This window comes from Odocoileus virginianus, chromosome 4, assembly GCF_023699985.2.
Source record: "Odocoileus virginianus isolate 20LAN1187 ecotype Illinois chromosome 4, Ovbor_1.2, whole genome shotgun sequence".
NCBI lineage: Eukaryota > Metazoa > Chordata > Mammalia > Artiodactyla > Cervidae > Odocoileus > Odocoileus virginianus.
Window position 1 is genome coordinate 86,748,133 of NC_069677.1, and position 19,797 is coordinate 86,767,929.

Genomic DNA, 19,797 nt, shown 5'->3' on the forward strand with positions numbered 1-19,797 from the left:
TATTTTGTCATTTCCTAGAGTTCAGGCTTCCCATAACCACTTGCAGTCAGGGTGTGGGTGTGAGCACGCCTGGTGTCCGTTACTCACTGTCCTTCAGCACGCTCCCCGAAAGCTTACTTACCTGCACTGCCCAGCATTATACTCTGCTTTCAATGGCGTTGAATTTTTTTAAAAAATTAGAAATGGTTCTAGAATTAACCTCAGGTAGAAATTACCCTGTCTACCAACTTAGGCTCCAAGCTTCCTAGGCTTAACCCTAACAGCTACCTAAAGAGGTTCACTTTATGAGTGGTCCACAGAGCCTGAGGGTCGTTTTCCCTATGACAGGCTGCTTTCCTTGTTCTGATGCAGCAGATGCATGTCTTCCATTAGGGACTCACTGACTCTGTTTTCTGGTAGATTTTTGAAGACAGGGCGACATGTTCTCAACAGAGTAATAATAAATATCGTATTTTGCTTCATCAGAATTGAAGAAATCGTTTGTTACATTTTTAATTTACTTTGATTTAATTCTGATTAAAAAAAAACAGAATGATAGAATGTAAAAGAATGATAGACATTTAAAAGAATTTCATCAGAGTATCTCCAGAAGAAATTGATGTATTTACTCCAGAAAAGTCCTTGCTTTGGAATGCCTCCTTCAGAGCTGGCCTCAGAGCTTATTAACTCCATTCTGTAGTGACATTTCCTTTTTCACCCACAATGGAGTGATGACCAGTATTACTTTGAGCTGAATATCATTTGAATTTTTTCCAAAACAAAATTCATTCAAAGCCCAGAGGCTTCCACTGTTGAGAATAGTCAAAAGAATGTATTTTAAGTTCTAAATTTTTTACTGAATAGCTGTTTTTAAGACACAGCATTTGTCTTATGTCACAAAACATTGTGGCAACATTATTGGAATTTCTGTGACCCCAAGGGAGCAGTGCTTACTAGGATATATGTTATAGTGCATTTGCATCCAAATCAGTCTTTTTGCCATGAGCTTATGCCTTTTTTGGCCAGCACACACTGGGCCCTGTGTGTGTGTTAGTAAATGCTCATTTGGTGCGTTGCCTGTGTTCAGTGCCAACTCTCATTCCAGAGCTGGATCATTTTGGTTCTGTGTCTGAATATCCATATGGTCATATTTTATGTAATTGCTAAGAAAATGAAATCCAGAAGGTGTAATTTTGCCATAGAAATTTTGGGGTATACAGTTGTTTTTAATATTACACAAAAAGAATCAACCTTCAGGTAAAATCTGTTCCTAGCCTTTCTTTCTGTGTAAGTGATCACTATTCTCATTGCTGCCAAAGGAGTTATCTGAAGCTGAAAACCAGTTTAAGAGGATGATTGAACACTACCCCAATGAAGGACTTGATTGCTTGGCCTACTGTGGAATTGGAAAAGTGTATTTGAAAAAAAACAGGTTAGTGGAAACCACACTACATTATGCTCTAGGCTGGTAACTCATTTGAAGTCTCATGTGATGATCCCTGTTCTAGAGTGATTTTGACATCTTCTCCTGCATACTGTGATAATTGTGTTTACTTTGAGGACTGGTATTTCAATATTAATTATTAAAGTCAACAATTCAGTTACCAATGCTTTCTAATTTTGAATCTAATAAACTCATTAATAATGTGGTACAATAAGTTTTATAGTTTAGTATATGTCATCTATAAATTGTGACTGAATTGATACAGATGAATGGTTTACATTACCCCTTCATGGGTCACAGCCTTGTAGCGAAGGGACTTGTTTACTCAGTGAAGCTACGAGCCTTGCCGTGTGGGGCCACCCAAGGACGGGTCACAGTGAAGAGTTCTGACAAGATGTGGTCCACTGGAGGAGGCAATGGCAAACCGCTCCAGTATTCTTCTCCTCCTTCACTGATTACATGAAAATCTTTGACTGTGTAGATCACAACAAACTATGGGAAATTATTTAAAGAGATGGAAATACCACATCACCTTACCTGTCTCCTGAGAAACATGTATGCAGGTCAATAAGAAACAGTTAGAATCTTAAATGGAACAGCTGACTGGTTCAAAATTGGGAAAGGAGTATGACAAGGCTGTGTATTGTTTATATAACTTACATGCAGAGTGAGTTCAGTTCAGTTGCTCAGTCGTGTCCGACTCTTTGCGACCCCATGGACTGCAGCACGCCAGGCCTCCCTGTCCATCACCAACTACTGGAGCTTGCTCAAACTCATGTCCATCAAGTTGGTGATGCCATCCAACCATCTCATCCTCTGTCATCCCCTTCTCCTCCTGCCTTCAATCTACATGCAGAATACATCATGCAAAATGCCAGTCTGGATAAATCACAAGCTGGAATCAAGATTGCTAGGAGAAATATCAACAGTCTCGGGTAGGCAGATGATACCACTCTTAATGGCAGAAAATGAAGACGAACTAAAGAGCCTCTTAATGAGGGTGAAAGAGGAGAGTGAGAAAGCTGGCTTAAAGCTCACCTTTCAAAAAAAAACTAAGGTCATGGCATCCAGTACCATCACTTCATGGCAAATAGAAGGGGAAAAGTGGAAGCAATGACAGATTTATTTTCTTAGGCTCTAAAATCACTGCGGATGGTGACTGCAACCATGAAATTAAAAGATGCTTGCACCTTGAAAGGAGACCTATGACAGCCTAGACAGTGTATTAAAAAGCAAAGACACTTTGCTGACAAAGGTCTATATAGTCAAAGCTATGATTTTTCCAGTAGTCATGTATGGATCCAAGAGTTGGACTATAAAGAAGGCTGAGTGCCAAAGAATTGATGCTTTTGAATTGTGCTGGAGAAGATTCTTGAGAGTCCCTTGGACAAGGGAGATCAAACCAGTCAATCCTAAAGGAAAATCAACCCTGAATATTCATTGGAAGGACTGATACTGAAACTGAAGTTCCAGTACTTTGGCCCCCTGATGTGAAGAGGACTAAATGCAAAAGACCCTGATACTGGGAAAGATTGAGGGCAGGAGGAGAACCAGGCAACAGGATAAGGTGGTTGGATGGCATCACTTACTCAATGAACATGCATTTGAGCAAACTCCAGGAGACAGTGAAGAACCAGGAAGCCTGGCTTGCTGCAGTCACCTATTCTCCCCTCAAAACTTGTATGAGGATGGTTTTAATATGAAGTATATATTTGTTGAAAGACATCATGAGTTAGAAGGAAAAAAGCAAACAAACTCTTTTCTGAACTTGTACTTGAAGTCCTTACTCAAACTTTTAATACATATCTGTTCCCTGTTTCATGTCTTACCTCCCCAAATGGCTGTATGAGCATTGGGGCAGGATTATGACTTGAGCTTTTAAAAAAAAAATAAAAACAACTCCCTGTTCCTGCCACTTACACCCACTATGTTAGGTTACTTTTAATAAGAAATAATTAACTTACCGATTATTATTCATAACTTTCAATTATCCTTAAATTTTCATCTTAACTGTTTAGAGGAAATGTTATCAGACCAATAGGACCCTTGAGAACTCAACCTTAGAGGTTGTCTAGAACCTTCTTTAAAGGTCTTTAAAGATTAAAGAAATTTCTTTTACTTTCTAAAGCTACTGTCTGACCAGCTCAACTCTGTTAAGAATCAGAGGTGGTGAGGATTTTGCAGTCATTTTCATGGTAATGACAAATGCAATTAATTTGAAAGTTTAGTGTAAGTTGTTTAAGACACACCTGTTTAATGCAGTGACCACATGTAGATATTCACTGGCTCTAGGAAAATAACATAAATGTGTAACATCATGGAGGTTGTGGTAAGTGAAGAAGTGTTTACCATTTTGAAAGTCATTTAAATTTTTAAAAAATTTTATTGAAGTATAGTTGATTTACATTGTTGTGAAAGGCTTTTAAATTTTAATTTCAGAATAATACAGTTTGGCATCTAGTGACCAATAAGCTAGCTGGTTTTTTGCTGTTGTAATGTGTAGTCTCTGGTTTAAAGTCTGGTTTAAAGTCTTTATAACTGTCGTATGGTGGATGGTCTAGCTTTTATGCAGGTGAGGTTACCTATGCAAAGGTAAAAATGACTTCTTCAATTGGGAGATGGTTTCAAAATTGAAGAACAGGAAACCTTTTGTGTCTCTAGTCTGACAGGAGGAATAAAGACCGGGAAAACCTTATAATTCATTATTCTAGTATTCTTTGGTTGAATGAACTTTGGGAATCTATTGGTATTATTTTTCTAAACTGTAAATTGGCACTAAAACATACCATATTTATAGTAAAACAGTTTGCATACATATTTGTTAAAATAATTAACTGCTTTATAGCTGAAGAAGGATGTCCAGAATGCATGAGCTGTTTAACAGTTTTACAGCAGAGGGGTTTTGTTATAGCTGTTTTAAATGAATAAGGTAAAAAAAAATGCCCCGTTTATGATTAATTAGTTGAAGTGGACCTGTGGTGTTGCACTACAAGGATCTGCTTTAATTAGATTAGTAAATTAAATAAAAATGGAACAACCAAATTTATTCAGTTTTCTGTTTTAATTGTGGAAAACTTTAAAAAATGAATTACAGCTGTTAACGAACTAGTGTGCACCTGCCATATAGTAAAGCCAGTGTCCTGGTAGATTCCTGTTTAATTTATATTACTTTTGAAGCAAAGGGTGGTAATGTCTTGGTGTTTTGAAGAAGATATGGGTTAATGTGAATATTTCTGTTCTGTGATTTGTCAAATGTACTATTCCTGGTAAGCTTGAATTCTCTGTGCCTTTTGGGGAGTGGAAATTCATGTCTCATCTTTAATACCTTCTCTGTAATTCTGACTTTAGATTTTTAGAAGCTCTTAATCATTTCGAGAAAGCAAGAACCTTGATCTGTCGTCTTCCTGGAGTGTTAACTTGGCCCACAAGTAATGTGGTTATTGAGGAGACTCAGCCAGGGAAGATAAAGGTAATTATTTCTGTAGAGCTTCTTATTAACCATAAAAGCTCATCTGCACTCCTGTGCTCTTGACTCAGGTATGAGATGACAGAGAGGTGGTAGCACTTTGTCCTCAGCTCCTCCATGTCCCGTTTAAAAACTGGTGGAATCACCAACATTTATTGAGTATTTCCTATTTGCCAATCACACACCTTCCATTTATCATTACCTTTACCCCTTCCAGCAACCATATGTGATGAGCACTGTGATTATTCCCTTTTGATAGATGAGGAAGATTGTGTTTAGACAGATTAAGTGATGAGTTCAGGATTAAACAGCTCGGAAATGGTGGAACTGGGACTTGAATCCAGGCATTCTGGCTAGAGTGTGCATTATTAAGCAGTGTGATATGCTGGTTGTACTTAGAGAAAGATTTCACGTTATTGTTTCATTATAATTTCTATAGTTATTGACATTGTATTTGAAGACTTAAAAGGTATAAATTGGTCTCATATCCAGAATCATGGGGTGCTTTGCCAGTTCTAGAAAGACTAAATCATGTAACTTTACTGGGATAGGCCTTTACTTGTGGTGAGCCCTGGTGTATACTCAGAACTTGGTTTTAACTAGAGCTTTTATAAGCCTAGGAGTCAACTCTTACAACTTAGTAGTAAGAAGACACTCTAATTAAAAGTAGCTGAAAGATCTGCATAGGAGTATCTGCCAACAGCTTGTATAAATAGATGATAAATGTGCAAAGTGTTTTCAACAGTTAGCCATCAGAGAAATGCAAATGAAAACAGGGTACCACTTCACTCCCATTAGGGTGGCTATAATCAAAAAGATAGTACAAGTGTTGGCAAGCATATGGAGAAATCAGAACCCCTATACATTGCTATAAAATTTTAAATGGTGGAGATGCTTTGGACAACAGTCTGGCAGTTCTTCATTGGTTAAAGATAGAGTTACCAAATGACTGAGCAGTTTCACTCCTAAATATACTCAGAGACAGGAACATGTAAGTTTTCCTGAAAACTTATACATGAATGTTCATAGTAGCATTATTCAGAATAGTCAAAAAGTGGAAAGAACTCAAAGGCTATTAGCTGATGAATGGTTAAATAAAATGTGGTGTATCCATATAACACATTTGGCCATAAAAAGGAGTAAAGTAATGACACATGCTGCAACATAGATGAACCTTGAAAATGTTATGCTGAGTGAAAGAAGCTGGGTATGAAATGCCAGATACTGTGTGATTATGTTTATCTGGAATCTCCAGAATAGAACTTCGTTCTTTGGGGGCTGCACCACATAGCATGTGGGATCTTAGTTGCCCAACCAGGGATAGAACCTGTGCCCCTCGCAATGGAAGCACACAGAGTGTTAACCACTGGACCTCCAATGAAGTGCTCACAATAGGAAAATATATATATAAAGGCAGATAGTAGATTAGTGGTTGTCAGGGGATAGGGGACTGAGGAAAGATGAGGGATTGCTCATGGATATGGGATTTCTTGTTGGGTGGTGAAAATGTTTTAAATTTAGGCTATGGTGATAGTTACACGACTCTTAACAAGCCACTGAGCTATACACTTTAAGTACATGAATTGTATGGTACATGAATTATATATGAACAAAACTGTTAAAAGAAATAAAACGGGGACTGTTGGATTTTCCTCTCTTTATTCTGGACTGGGATGGAGGCACTGAAACTATTGATAACAGTGAACCATCCTGGGAAGCCTGGCATGAGTCTTGGGGGCTTCGGTGGCAGTGGTGTAATTCTTCAGGGGAGGGGCACGCACAGGTGCAGGGATGCGGGGAGGAGGGTGAATGTCAGGAGGCAGGTCGCAGGCGACGTGACCTTGGGTGGAACAGTGGAGTCCTAAGATTAGGCACCTATGAATGCTTAAAGGCGGTTTCTCAGAGGTGTGTATTGTAAAATGAGGTTTGAGGATTACAACAAAGGATAAGATTTTGATTCAGTCTGAAATTCTGAAGATTTTTTGTTCAGTCCTTTTCTTCCATTCTTTTCTCAGCATGTCTCTGTATCAGCCTCTCTCCAGGACGAAAACCTTTATAATTTGTGTGTAGTTCTTGGCTAAAAGGCATTTCGTCCTTCCTGTGCTGAAAATATTTTGATGGCAAGAGATTATTGAAAGAATTTGATTGATGAATTAGTGTTGTCATATCATTTTTGTGTTCTTTTGTTGTAGATGCTGTTAGAGAAATTCGTTGAAGAATGCAGGTTCCCTCCAGTGCCAGATGCCATTTGTTGCTATCAGAAGTGCCATGGATATTCCAAAATCCAGATATACATAACTGATCCAGACTTTAAGGTACAGAATGAGGGTGTACCAGGACATTAACTTGCTGAATTGGGCCTGAAAATGGTTTCAGAACAAATTCTTTAGTTGGAGACACCCAAGTTCTCTGACTTGTCAGCAGCTTCACATCCTCTTGTCTGCCCCATCCCCTGACTTAAGTCTGCATCATCTCACATGGGGACGCAGAGTCATTGAAATAAACACTGAGGGCATTGATGGTGACCTGAGAAGGCAGGCTAGCTAATTCCATTTCCCCCTTCTAGCCACCGTTTCATATAATTGCCTGCTCCTTAGGAGCACAGGAAAGAAAGTGAGGTAATTACCCTGATTTGCTGCAGTTCTAATTTCTTACATAATCTGAGTCCCAGAATCTGAAGAATTGAAATCTAAGAATCATTCTGGTCACTGAATAACTCCTGGAGACCTAAATGTGAGACCGAGTCTGGCAGTTAATTGAGTGAATAGAATGCTGCACCTTAGTTTATTCAAGAAGATAGAAGGTGCCCACTGTGCCTGGTTAGTAATTAAGATGAAATAAAGTTTATAAAGTATTTGATATTTTGTACACCACTCCAGTATCCTCTCCTGGAACATCCCCATGGACAGAGGAGCCTGGTGGGCTGCAGTCCATGGGATCACAGAGTCGGGCACAGCTGAGTGACTTAACACTTTCACTTTCAAAGGAACACACAACTGTAAATCGTGGAAATCGAATGTCAGTCAAGCTCAGTGTTCTCAGCGCTAGGCAATCTGCGGTGTGAAGTACTATACTCCCCTAGGAGGAAATATGACATCTAGTCATGTCTGCCAGGTGAATGCAAACAGGTCTCTATCTTATTATGTGTTGTGGGTGTGAAACAGAGAGTGAGTGTATGTAGACTTTTTTAAGATATGAATTAAAAATTGTTTTAAAACCCCAGGGTTTTATACGAATCAGCTGTTGCCAGTATTGTAAAATAGAATTTCACATGAACTGCTGGAAGAAGTTAAAAACAACAACCTTCAATGATAAAATTGACAAGGTAAGTAAGACTAACAAGATTTTCTGGATTTTTTAGTATGCTTATTGTATACTGATTTTTCTTCCCCGAGAATCTTCAAGAAAAGTCTTAACTGAATATGAATTTCTCTCTTTGTGTGAGATGTAATTAGAAGGTATTAAAGTTTTAATGATAAAGTAGAAAGTTTTTTCATTTATAAAGTGTAAAGGCAGTAACCATAGAGGATTTTAATAAATTGTTGAACCCCTCCTATTATGTTGGTAATGTATGATCAAAAATAAATGATTTAATGTGATGATGTAGAATTGGGGCCTCAAATTTTTTATTTTCTAAAAAAGTTTGAGATAATTTGTACTAAGAAATCAACTTAAATTTTGTACTGCCATATTTGGGGTTTCTCTTCATTAGCAAGATAATTATGTTAATTACCATTAGCCAGATATACTTTGAGAGCAGTCACAGTTTTTTTTTTAGTTCTACCACTTTATTGCTACCAACCCATCTCCCTCCACCCTCGTGCACACATGCTCATGTAACCCCATGGACTGCAGCCCGCTGGGCTCCTCTGTCCATGGACTTTTCCAGGCAAGAATACTGGAGTGGGTTGCCATTTCCTTCTCCAGCAGTAACAGTTTAGTAATCTTCATTCATAGACTTTGTTTCTGATCCATATAAACTATGGACTTAAAAAAAAAAAAAAAACCTTATTCTACACTACTTAGCCTCATATAAACCCCTGTCCTTATTGAGGAGAAAAGAATAAGGTGGTTGTGCTAGGTGAATGTTAGCAATAGTAATTACTCATGTTAAGTAAAAATGAGTTCTCACATTTTACACATTTTCATGTTGTTATCTAGAGGTATGATGATGTGACCAAATAACTGTTGCCGTTGAGCTGCTCTTGCTATGTCTTTGTCTCACTTTAATTGAACTTCTCTAGCCATACCCTCGGGCGGTGGCACTGTAGCTCAGACAGTAAAGAATCCGCCTGCAATGCAGGATACCCGGGTTCGATTCCTGGGTCGGGAAGGTCCTCTGGAGTGGCATGGCAACCCACTCCAGTATTCTTGCCTGGAGAATCCCATGGACAGAGGAACCAGGTGGACTACAGTCCATGGAATTGCAAAGAGTTGGACACGACTGAGCGACTACCACTACCAGCTATACCCATGCCCTTAGTGGTCCTAACCATTCCCATGGGTTGAAGTACCCTTTGTAGATTGGCTTTCACTGGGGTACCTTGAAGTAACTCGAATGTCTCATGACTTGAAGTAAGAAAGGCTTGTTTCTTGCTAATATTACTTGTCTTGCAGTTTTACAGTTGTCCAGGATTGGACAGTGGCAGCTCCGGTATGTGGGGCTGTGGGCTTTGTTTCTGAATTGAGGTTGAGGAGTGACTGGGACATGTTACTGTAATTTAAAGGAAGGAGTAGTGGCCAGTCCACTCAGTGTTTCTTAAAGCTTTGGTGTGGATGGTAGCACACGTCAGGGCAGCTCACCTCACGTGACCAAGTGAGTCGCGTGGACAGCCCTGCAACTGGAGGCTTTGGAAATCAGGTGGCAGTGAACAGGGACTTTGCAGTACCTCCTGAAGAAGGTTTTAGTTTATATTTTGACTGTTCTGTGGTTAAAATGGCATACATGTGTACATTTATGCCAAGATGTAACCTCCCCCCACCCTGTTTTTAAATCAAATAGGATTTTCTGCAAGGAATTTGTCTTACTCCTGACTGTGAAGGAATCATTTCAAAGATTATCATCTTCAGCAGTGGTGGTCAAGTTAAATGTGAAGTAAGTAGACACTGGGGAAATCTCATTAAATTGATAACCAAAATGCTTATATCTTATGAAATATGATGTAAATTTATAGAACTTACACTATTTGGATCTTGCATTTTCCAGGAAGGAAGTAGTTACTTAATGTAAGAATGCCTTTTTTTTTTTTTTTTTTAAAGAATGCATCTTTGGAATTAAGGATTCTCGTGTTCTTTTGTCTCTCAAAAGGAAAAGGAGAATTTTAACATATTAGTTTTACTGATTTTACTCCTTCTGATAACCTTGTTTTTTAAATTCCCAATAAACCTTTTGGTGTTGGCAAGGTGGGGGATATTAGGGAGGGAGGAGAGTGTCTTGAGCCTCACTATGTGGGAGCTGCAGGAGTGGGTTGTTGTAATGACATCTGTCGTTTATTTGATATTCTGCTTACTCTTAATTTTTTTTTTTAACCTTCTATAACTGTGACTACTCTTTTGTTCCTTTTTTTTCAGTAAATTTTGTTGCTAAAGTATTCTGGGCTTTTGTTTGGGTCAGAGTATCATCACTGTTCTCTATGAAACTGAATGTTGACTATGTTTTTGAAATGCTTGTTAAACCTGTGATTTTATGCTTAATGTCATGGGAGCATGAGACAAATTTTAGATGTCTCTGTTTTATTTAAAGTTTGAACACAAGGTGATTAAAGAAAAGGTTCCTCCAAGACCTATTCTGAAACAGAAATGTTCTAGGTAAGATTTTTTAAAAATTAGTAGGTTAATAATGTCCAATACAATTCTGTTAAATGCACATTTCTAAATAATGCTGTTTTAAAAATTGGCTCAGCACACATATTCAAATAAGTAGCTTTTAAGTGAATGTTATAGGTATTTATAACTTTCAAAACAGCTTAACTTCCCTGGTGGCTTCCAGATGGTTAAGTGTCTGCCTACACCTCGGGAGACCCGGGTTCGATCCCTGGGTCGCGAAGATCCCCGGGAGAAGGAAATGGCAACCCACTCCAGCATTCTTGCCTGGAGAATCCCATGGATGGAGGAGCCTGGTGGGCTACAGTCCATGGGGTCGCAATGAGCGACTTCATTTTCACTTTCACTTTAACCTCGAATAGTTAAATGCTAAAAACTTGAATAAGAAGCATTATTTAGTGATTAAATTTATAAGTAAAATTATAACATTTGAGCTATGAAATGACCTATGCAGTAGATTTGGCATTTGGATAAAAATTACATACTTAGTTCTCAGTTTGCACTTTAATTCCAAAAGCATCTTTCCTTTTGTTCTCTTCAGCAAACATTTTGAACCACTGACTCTTTCTCACCCTGAAATACTCAACAGACTGTCAAAATTAGTCACTTTTCTGTTATCTTTTGTTCAAGTCAAATAAATCAGTCCTTTTTTCTTTTCTTTTTTGCCCTGCTTCTTGTTTTCCATTTTTAGAAGTTACTTTTTTTAATCATTGGTGGCCAAGAAAAAGCAAAAGAAAAGATGAATTATTTGTTGAAGAGAATTTATTGTAGCCATATTGACCAAATTTGAGTGTTATAGATCATTATTGGGTTGTGAAAATGATATTTTACTGTGGAAATTAGTATTTACATGTATTATCTTGCATAGTAATTTTTTACTATTCCTCTTTACCCTAACAGTATCTTCTATACATGGGGATAACATCTGTATGATCTATATATGCCATCCTTAATTAGAAATCACTTAGTCATTGATGTTCTTGTTTTTATGCAACAAGTACAGTTGTTTCGACTGAATTGACCACATGTCTGAAGTTTTTGTTATTGAACAGAGGATATAGTCCCAAGTTCTAACTAAAAAAGAAAACTTCTAGCTTATTGTTTGGAGAATGGCTTCTACAGTAGCCAAAGGAAGGTAGTTGACTGAGTTCATAACAAAAGTGAATTGTCACTAACTGTAATTATTTATTAGCCTAGAGAAGTTGAGGCTGAAAGAAGACAAAAAATTGAAGCGAAAGCTCCAAAAAACGGAAGCAAAAAAATTAGCACAAGAAAGACTGAAAGAGGACTTAAGGGAAAGTAACCCACCAAAAACTGAAGAGCAGAGAGGTATGCTGGGAGTCTGAGGCGTGATGAGCATCATATATTCTTGCTTAAAAGTGTGAATGCAAATATTCATCTTGTTGGGCTTTATCAGTTCAGTTCAGTTCAGTTCAGTTGCTCAGTCATGTCCGACTGTGACCCCATGAACCGCAGCACACCAGGCCTTCCTGTCCATCATCAACTCCCGTAGTCCACCCAAACCCATGTCCATCGAGTTGGTGATGCCACCCAGTCATCTCATCCTCTGTCGTCCCCTTCACCTCCTGCCCTCAATCTTTCCCAGCGTCAGGGTCTTTTCAAATGAGTCAGCTCTTTGCATCTGGTGGCCAAAGTATTGGGGTTTCAGCTTCAGCATTAGTCCTTCCAGTGAACACTCAGGACTGATTTCCTTTTGGATGGACTGGTTGGATCTCCTTGCAGTCCAAGGGACTCTCAAGAGTCTTCTCCAACACCACAGTTCTAAAGCATCCATTCTTCGGCACTCAACTTTCTTTATAGTCCAACTCTCTTTGAATTGAAATTTAGATTTCCCTTGGTATTTTAATGCTATCGCCATCTTTTGATTACACTGAGATGGGGAGGGGAGTGGTATAAGAAACATTAAATTTAGAAGTAAGATGCAGGAATTGAAAATACTTTCCTGCCACTTAGGGCAAATTGTCTCAGTTCCCTTATCTCTAAAGTGAATGTGAAAATAATACTTGAAATTCCACACATATGTTTGAACTGTAAATTAGCCACTGATTATCTGACATATGCTGCTTCATATAAAGAAGCAGTTCATATAAGATGCCAGAGAGATTACCTTGTGTTTTATGCTCATCTCGTCAGCATTCCCTGATCAACATGGGAGCTGTCTCAGTGATTTACTGTCCCTGTGGACACATTTACTTTCAAGTTTGGTGGTTTTTTTTTTTTTTTTAATGTATGGTTTCAGGTGTACAACATAATGATTTGATATTTCTATATATTGCAAAATATTACCACAATAAATCCAGTTAACATCCACCACCATACATACAGAATTTTTTTTTCATGATGAGAACTTTCAAGGTCTACATGCAACTACTCAAAACAGTATTAACTGCAGTCATTGTACTGTGCACTGTATCCCCAGGACTACTTTCAGTTTTGAGGTAAATTATTCTCATTTTCTGATGACTGTTGCCAGCATTAATATTTCCTCTTGCTGTCTTTGTTTTTCATCTTGTTGTTTAGTCACTAAGTCATGTCTGACTTTTTGCAACTCCATGGACTGCAGCACACCAGGCTTCCTTGTCCTTTACTGTCTCCCAGAGTTTGGTGGCTCAGACAGTAAAGCGTCTGTCTACAATGTGGGAGACCCAGGTTCGATCCCTGGGTTGGGAAGATCCCCTGGAGAAGGAAATGGCAGCCCACTCCAGTACTCTTGGCTGGAAAACCCCATGGACAGAGGAGCCTAGTGGGCTACAGTCCTTGGGGTCACAAAGAGTCGGACATGACTGAGCGACTCCACGACCACCACCAGAGTTTGCTCAGACTCATGTCCATGAGTCAGTGATGCCACCCATCCGTCTCATCCTCTGTCACCCCCTTCTCCTCCTGCCCTCAATCTTTCCCAGCATCAGGGTCTTTTCCAAAGAGTTGGCTCTTTGCATCAGGTGGCCAGAATATTAGAGTTTCGGCATCAATCCTTCTAAAGAATATTCAGGGTTGATTTCCTTTAGGATTGACTATTTCATTAATGTTTCAGAAATCAATCAGAACTGTCTTTTCTACTGAAAAAAATTTTAGGGAACATCATTTACTTTATATATTTTTTGTATTTGTATGTTATTTATTAGATTCAAGAGGCTAAATGGCCACTTTTGGGGGGAATGCCTGGGTAGGAAGATGCACTTTTGAGATACTGCAATCAGTAACTCCACAGGTCTACGATTTAGGATTCAACAGTAAGATAAATAACACATATTTATCCAAATTCAACCAAATATTGTTTTTATACCTGAAGCAATGATCCCTTCAATTCTGGGGGGTGGGGGGGAAGCTTTACATTCATCCCTGAAACATATTTATTGAATGTGAAATTTGAGTAGTCGATAAGGCTCAGTTAAGATTGTTGAGGAAAGTAACCTTATTTTAGAGGAACTAAGTTTTTAGATGTTACATGAGTGGTGCCAGTGAAGGAAATAAGATACTTGTTATGTTTGATTTACTGTGAACTTTCATGTCTTTTAAAGGCACTTTTAAAGTTAATTACTTTATAGATCTATTTTTAAATGTCTTAGGTTATTTAAAACAACATAAAGAATACATCTGAGTCATGGGTTATATTGCTATGTGTTTCCCTAGTGGCTCAGACAGTAAAGAATTTGCCAGCAATGCAAGAGATGTGGGTTCGATCCTTGGGTTGGGAATATCCCTTGGAGAAGGGAATGGCTACCTAGTCTAGTATTCTTGCCTGGAGAATTCCATGGATAAAGGATCCTGGCAAGGCTACAGTCCCCATGGTCTCAAAGAGTCAGACACAACTGAGTGACTAACACTTTGACTTCACTTTCACACACAATATTAGGTTAAGTTTTTCAGAGTTTATGTTTTTGTAAATTGGTCCTCTTTCTCCTTTTTACTGACCACTGTTATTCATCCTTAGAAACTATCAACCATGTCCAAAGTTGCCAGTTCCTTGATGACAGAATTCTGCAGTGCATAAAGCAATATGCTGACAAGATTAAGTCTGGGATACTGAATACTTCCAAGCTTCTCAAAGAATTGCTTTCTTGGAAGGTTTTAACCACAGAAGACTACACAACATGTTTTTCTAGCAGAAATTTCCTGACTGAAGCAGTGGACTATGTCATTCGTCATTTGATCCAAGAAAAGAACAGAGTAAAGACACGGGTATTTCTGCATGTTTTGAGTGAGCTTAAAGAAGTGGAGCCAAAATTAGCCACCTGGATCCAGAAACTTAATAGCTTTGGTACGTCTCTTAATTGTAGAGATGCATTTTCATAGGAGGATAAACACAGACCTCTGAATCCTTCTGCATTTTACTATCATTTATGATTTTTTTTAAATGTGGAACTACAGATTTATATGATTAAAAAATGCTATTTCCCGAAGTTCACAATTTTTAGGCTACCTTATAGATAGGTTACCTTGTGCTTTGTGAAAGATGTCAACACAGGAAAGTCCAGTCAGTAAGAAAGTCCGGTCCTGTGTTTTGCTCAACTATTGTCAGTGTGTTAACTTTGTGACTACTAGGCACTCCCCTGGGTAAATAGCACCCCTTGGAGTCAGCTGCTCAGGGGTGCTCTCTGGGATTGTGAAGAATTTGGATGGCAGAGTAGATGGAGCTATGGATAATTGGTTAGGATCACCTATGGTGGATCTGTATCTAAGGATCAAGAGAAATGTCCTGGGGCTGGCCTTCAGCATCGTGAATCACAGGATCATAAAACTCTGGTGTTCTGTCCTGATTTTCCTAGTTTGGTTGAGGAAGAACCTTCAAGCAGGCTCTTTACCAGACCTACTCAGGGACCATGGAAGGCAGCAGCAGAGAAAGCTGTCGACTGACGCTAGAGTCTGGGGTCCTTGGGCACCTACCATGGCCTTGTTTGTCCCCGTGACCGATGTGGCCACTGCCTAGCACAGTAGACAATTCATTCGGCAGCTGTTGGGTAAAAGGCTACTGGGAGCCACAGCAGCGACCCGTAGAGATGCGCCTGACCTGCCTTAAAGACGGGAGCTGGTGAAACACTAGTTTCAGAGAATACACTACTGAGTTTCTGTCAGTGGTGACAAAGTGAGGTGGCAGTACACTTGGTGTAGCTGATCACTAATGTTGCTGCTGTGAACATATGTCTCCATGGGTTTCTGGCCCCATAAAATTTTTCCTAAGTGATGTTGCCATTAGTATCTACTAAACAGTCAGACAAGGAAATGATAAAGTTTTTGATATTTCTTTTAATTTGCTTTATTTAACAAAGAGATTAATTTAAATTGGGCAGTAGCGGGGTTAACATTTCAGTACTAGGTGTGATCTGCTGCCTTCCTCTCAACGAGCACGTGCTCCGATGTGAGCTGTAGATGGAGATTTGAATGTGGTATTTCTTTATCCGTGATTGCCTTAAACCTTGTATCATGTGAGTATTTTACATGGTCGCTGATTCTCATGTTTAAATACACTGATTTTTCATGTAACATGACCTCTGCAAAGCTGTTGTGTCTGATCAGCCGTCCAGGGTAGTTTTGACTTGACAGGCTCTGCCTCATTTGCAGACTGAGAGCCTGTGACCCGTCCTGTGTTACAGATGTGGGGACAGAGAGCAGAGCCAGCCCTTACTTCTGGGGGCTGTGTTAGCATGCAGCAGGGGCTCACCTCCTCTCAGTAGTAGTACACGAGGGTGCAGCCACCCCTTTTTCTGGAGTTGTAGAAGTGGGAGTGAAATCAGGAATAGTGACCACCTGGAATCTCGTGAGGAAGGTAAGGGGCCATGGTGTTCAAGGGGATGAGGTGCAGTTCTTGAAAGTGTTGGATGAAGAGTTTACCAATTTTCTGTTTTAAAGGCATTTCTGAAGTTCCATGTATTACTGATGTTTTGTTATTATAGAATATACGTAGAAAAGCATTGTAAAATCTAGCTAGCTTGTACTAATTGGAATGAAATTCATTATGAAGTAGTGAAAAGTTATTGTTATATTTTTAAAGGAATTTAATGTCTTTAAAAAATTCCTTTTCTGGGACTCTCCTGGTGGTCCAGTGGTGAAGACTCCATGCTCCCAGGTTCAATCCCTGGTCAGGGAACTAGATCCCACATGCCACAACTAAGACTCAGCACAGTCAAATAAATAAGAATAAATGCTAAAAAATCCCTTTTTCCCCCTAAGTCTAATAAAAATAGAATAATAGAAGCCTTTGGCCCACTTTTTTCAACTAATAGGTAAGAACTACTGTATTTAGCATATTCATGTGAAATGGTGTTTCTGAACCCCATAATAGCTTGAATAAATGTAGTCTCAAGTATTTAAATGTTCTCACTGAAAATGTAAGCAAACTATAATAGAACTGCTTTCAAAGATGTGAAACTGGATGTGATTTTATAGCAAATCCTCCCTCCTTCTGACTTGGGTTTTGCTTTTACTGCAGGCTTAGATGCCACGGGACCTTTCTTCTCTCGTTATGGGGCTCCTCTGAAGGAGCTCGATTTTAGCATCATGACTTTTCTCTGGAATGAGAAATATGGTCACAAGCTAGGCTCTATAGAAGGAAAGCAACTCGATTATTTCTATGAGCCTACGTCACTGAAGGAAGCGCGTTGTTTAATATGGCTGCTGGAAGAACACAGAGACAAGTTCCCAGCACTGCATAATGCCTTGGACGAATTCTTTGATATAATGGGTATGTGGACAGTTTCGATTTGTATCTAAGGAAAAAGTCTTCAAAGGATCTAGCTTACTTAGATACTTAACAAAGAACATAGTGAAAATCATTATGCTACAGCTGGCTTATTTGGAGAAGTTAGTATTAAGAACAGTGTTTTTTGTTTTTTTTTAATATACTAAAGCCTTTTTACTTTGTGGATCTCAGTGTTGTCAAGACACTCAGATGGATACATTACATGGACTATTCTCATTGTAGGTGTTTTGACAATGTCATGGCAAAGATTATGTATAAAAGGGGTGGACTTTCTTAGGAAATGGTTTGATTTGTAGCATTCAAGGAAACATTGGCCTGCAGAAGGAGGCAATATTTGCAGAATCTAGAACAGATAGCATATCTGCTGTGGTGGGAAGAACCTAGAGCTGGGAGTAAGAAAACGAGGCTGTGGCCCAGCTACACCCCTAACTAAGTTCGTTAGAAATCTTCTTTTACTGCTGCTTCAACACCTTGTGCTAGGTGTGTTAACAAGGAATTCAGAAATGCTTATGCTAGTCCTTGCCCTCAGGACCTTATGTTTAGAAAAGGGAGTAAATGAATATACAAGTAACTGTGATATGGGAGAGGAGAGGGCCAGGAAAAGTGCTGAGGGGTTCCCCTCCTCGGGAAGAGGAAATTTTTGGTGCAGGGGTAGAGTCCACGCCTGGCTGTGAACATGGAGGTGGATCTGACAGTTGACATCCAGAGTTAGACATGTTGTACAATTCTGAATTTAAATTTCTTATCTTTGGTACTACATATATCTATCTGTTAGGATACTGTCTCTCCCTGCCCTCCTCGTTTTCCCTTCTCATCATACGTCTGCTTTAGGTATTGTCAGGAGTTAGACTTTCAGAGTTCATGCTATTTGTTTTAAAGAGTACATGAGAAGGTTTTGGCCTTGTACTAAAGAGTTACGCATTATGAAATTCAAATACAGTATAAGGGACTGAAAAGCTTACTTGTGTTGTGGTTCTTAGGGGAGAGCACACTCAGATATGGGTGGCTTTATTTTCCGGGGACACTGCTTCATGACTGGGGATGACATGCTTCTTGATAGCCTGGATTGATTGCTCTCAGCTTGCTGCTGCTGGGAATAAAATGCTGTTCTGGGACTGAGCTTGCAAAACTTGGTGCATGTTTGGATTGCATGGGACATTTCAAAAGGACACAATTCCCTTTCATTGTGCATTTTCCATGCTTCTTGTGTCCTGTGCCTAAAATACCCAGTCCATCCAGTTGTGACAGTTTCTCTGCTCTCAGTCATAGGGTTGCAAGCCACCAACCAAATGACCAGCCAACAGATTTTCAAATCCACCACCTCTGCCTCTCACACTTACCCCAACATTTTCAATTTTATCTCCTTTCATTTAAAGGAACAATTATATTGGTTAAAAACTTTTCAAAATCCACTTATCTTATAAATTAAGAGTGGTCAATAACATCACCAGTGCTGTAATAATTGGGAGACCCAAACTCTTTTTAGATCCCGTGTGCATGTCTCTCTGTTGGAATGGCTTATCTTATAAATTAAGAGTGGTCAATAACATCACCAGTGCTGTGATAATTGGGAGACCCAAACTCTTTTTAGATCCCGTATGCATGTCTCCCTGTTGGAATGACTTAAGCCATATGAGATTTATCTCAAGATGATAGTGCTTTACATATTGTTTTCAAGCAGGAAACGCTAAAATTGGTCTTGACGCTTCCTCTTGCCTTTTACCCTTTGTCTAGTTTGTTTCCAAGTCAAGTAAGCTATATTCTTGATTTGCCCTTCCCTGTCCATCTCTACTTTCCTAGGCCAGGATCTTAATAACCTTTCCATGATCTCAGTAGTCTCCCAACTGGTCTCCATGCCTCTGACCCTCCCACTCCAAACCTTTCTCTCACGCTGCTCCTGCTGACTCTTCTAGAACACCTGTCTGATCCACTTTAAGTATTTTGTGGGAAGCACTTGCTTCCTTTTGCCTGCAGGTTGAGGTCACGGTGTCTGTCTGGGCTCAGCAGTGTGCTCCCATCTCCCCTCTGACTGTGCCCCTCACTTCCTGCTGCGCCCAAACGTGCCTTGTGCTGTCCCTGCTCACACCCCCGCCTCTTGCTGGTTCATCTCAAGTCCTCTGTTCCCTACAGCCCTCCCTGACCCCTCCTTGGGCTGCTCCCCTTGAAGACTTCGTTACTCTGTCAGCTTTGTTTGAACTGCATTTACTGTGGCCTTTAGCACACTGGGCTGTGGTGTTTGCCTCTCTGTGTAGTTTGCAGAACATGAGCTTTATTGATGGCAGGGACGTTTCTATACATTTCTGTATTCCCAGCACCTAGCATACGTAGAGTTTGGTGTCTAGAAAAAACTCAAGTTGTACTGGG

The 19,797-nt window shown here is 39.4% G+C and overlaps 1 protein-coding gene across 9 annotated transcripts in view; it reads left to right on the forward strand.

The window, feature by feature from the left end:
* TTC3 (tetratricopeptide repeat domain 3) overlaps positions 1-19,797 on the forward strand; it is a 123,267-nt gene that overhangs the window by 62,269 nt on the left and 41,201 nt on the right. For all 9 annotated transcript variants that reach the window (XM_020870871.2, XM_020870878.2, XM_070466979.1 and 6 more), the window contains 9 exons: positions 1,299-1,411; positions 4,772-4,892; positions 7,082-7,204; positions 8,113-8,214; positions 9,892-9,984; positions 10,633-10,697; positions 11,905-12,041; positions 14,668-14,994; positions 17,164-17,415. In XM_020870871.2, coding sequence (XP_020726530.2) covers positions 1,299-1,411; positions 4,772-4,892; positions 7,082-7,204; positions 8,113-8,214; positions 9,892-9,984; positions 10,633-10,697; positions 11,905-12,041; positions 14,668-14,994; positions 17,164-17,415 — 1,333 coding nt within the window. The remainder of the gene's footprint in view (positions 1-1,298; positions 1,412-4,771; positions 4,893-7,081; positions 7,205-8,112; positions 8,215-9,891; positions 9,985-10,632; positions 10,698-11,904; positions 12,042-14,667; positions 14,995-17,163; positions 17,416-19,797) is intronic.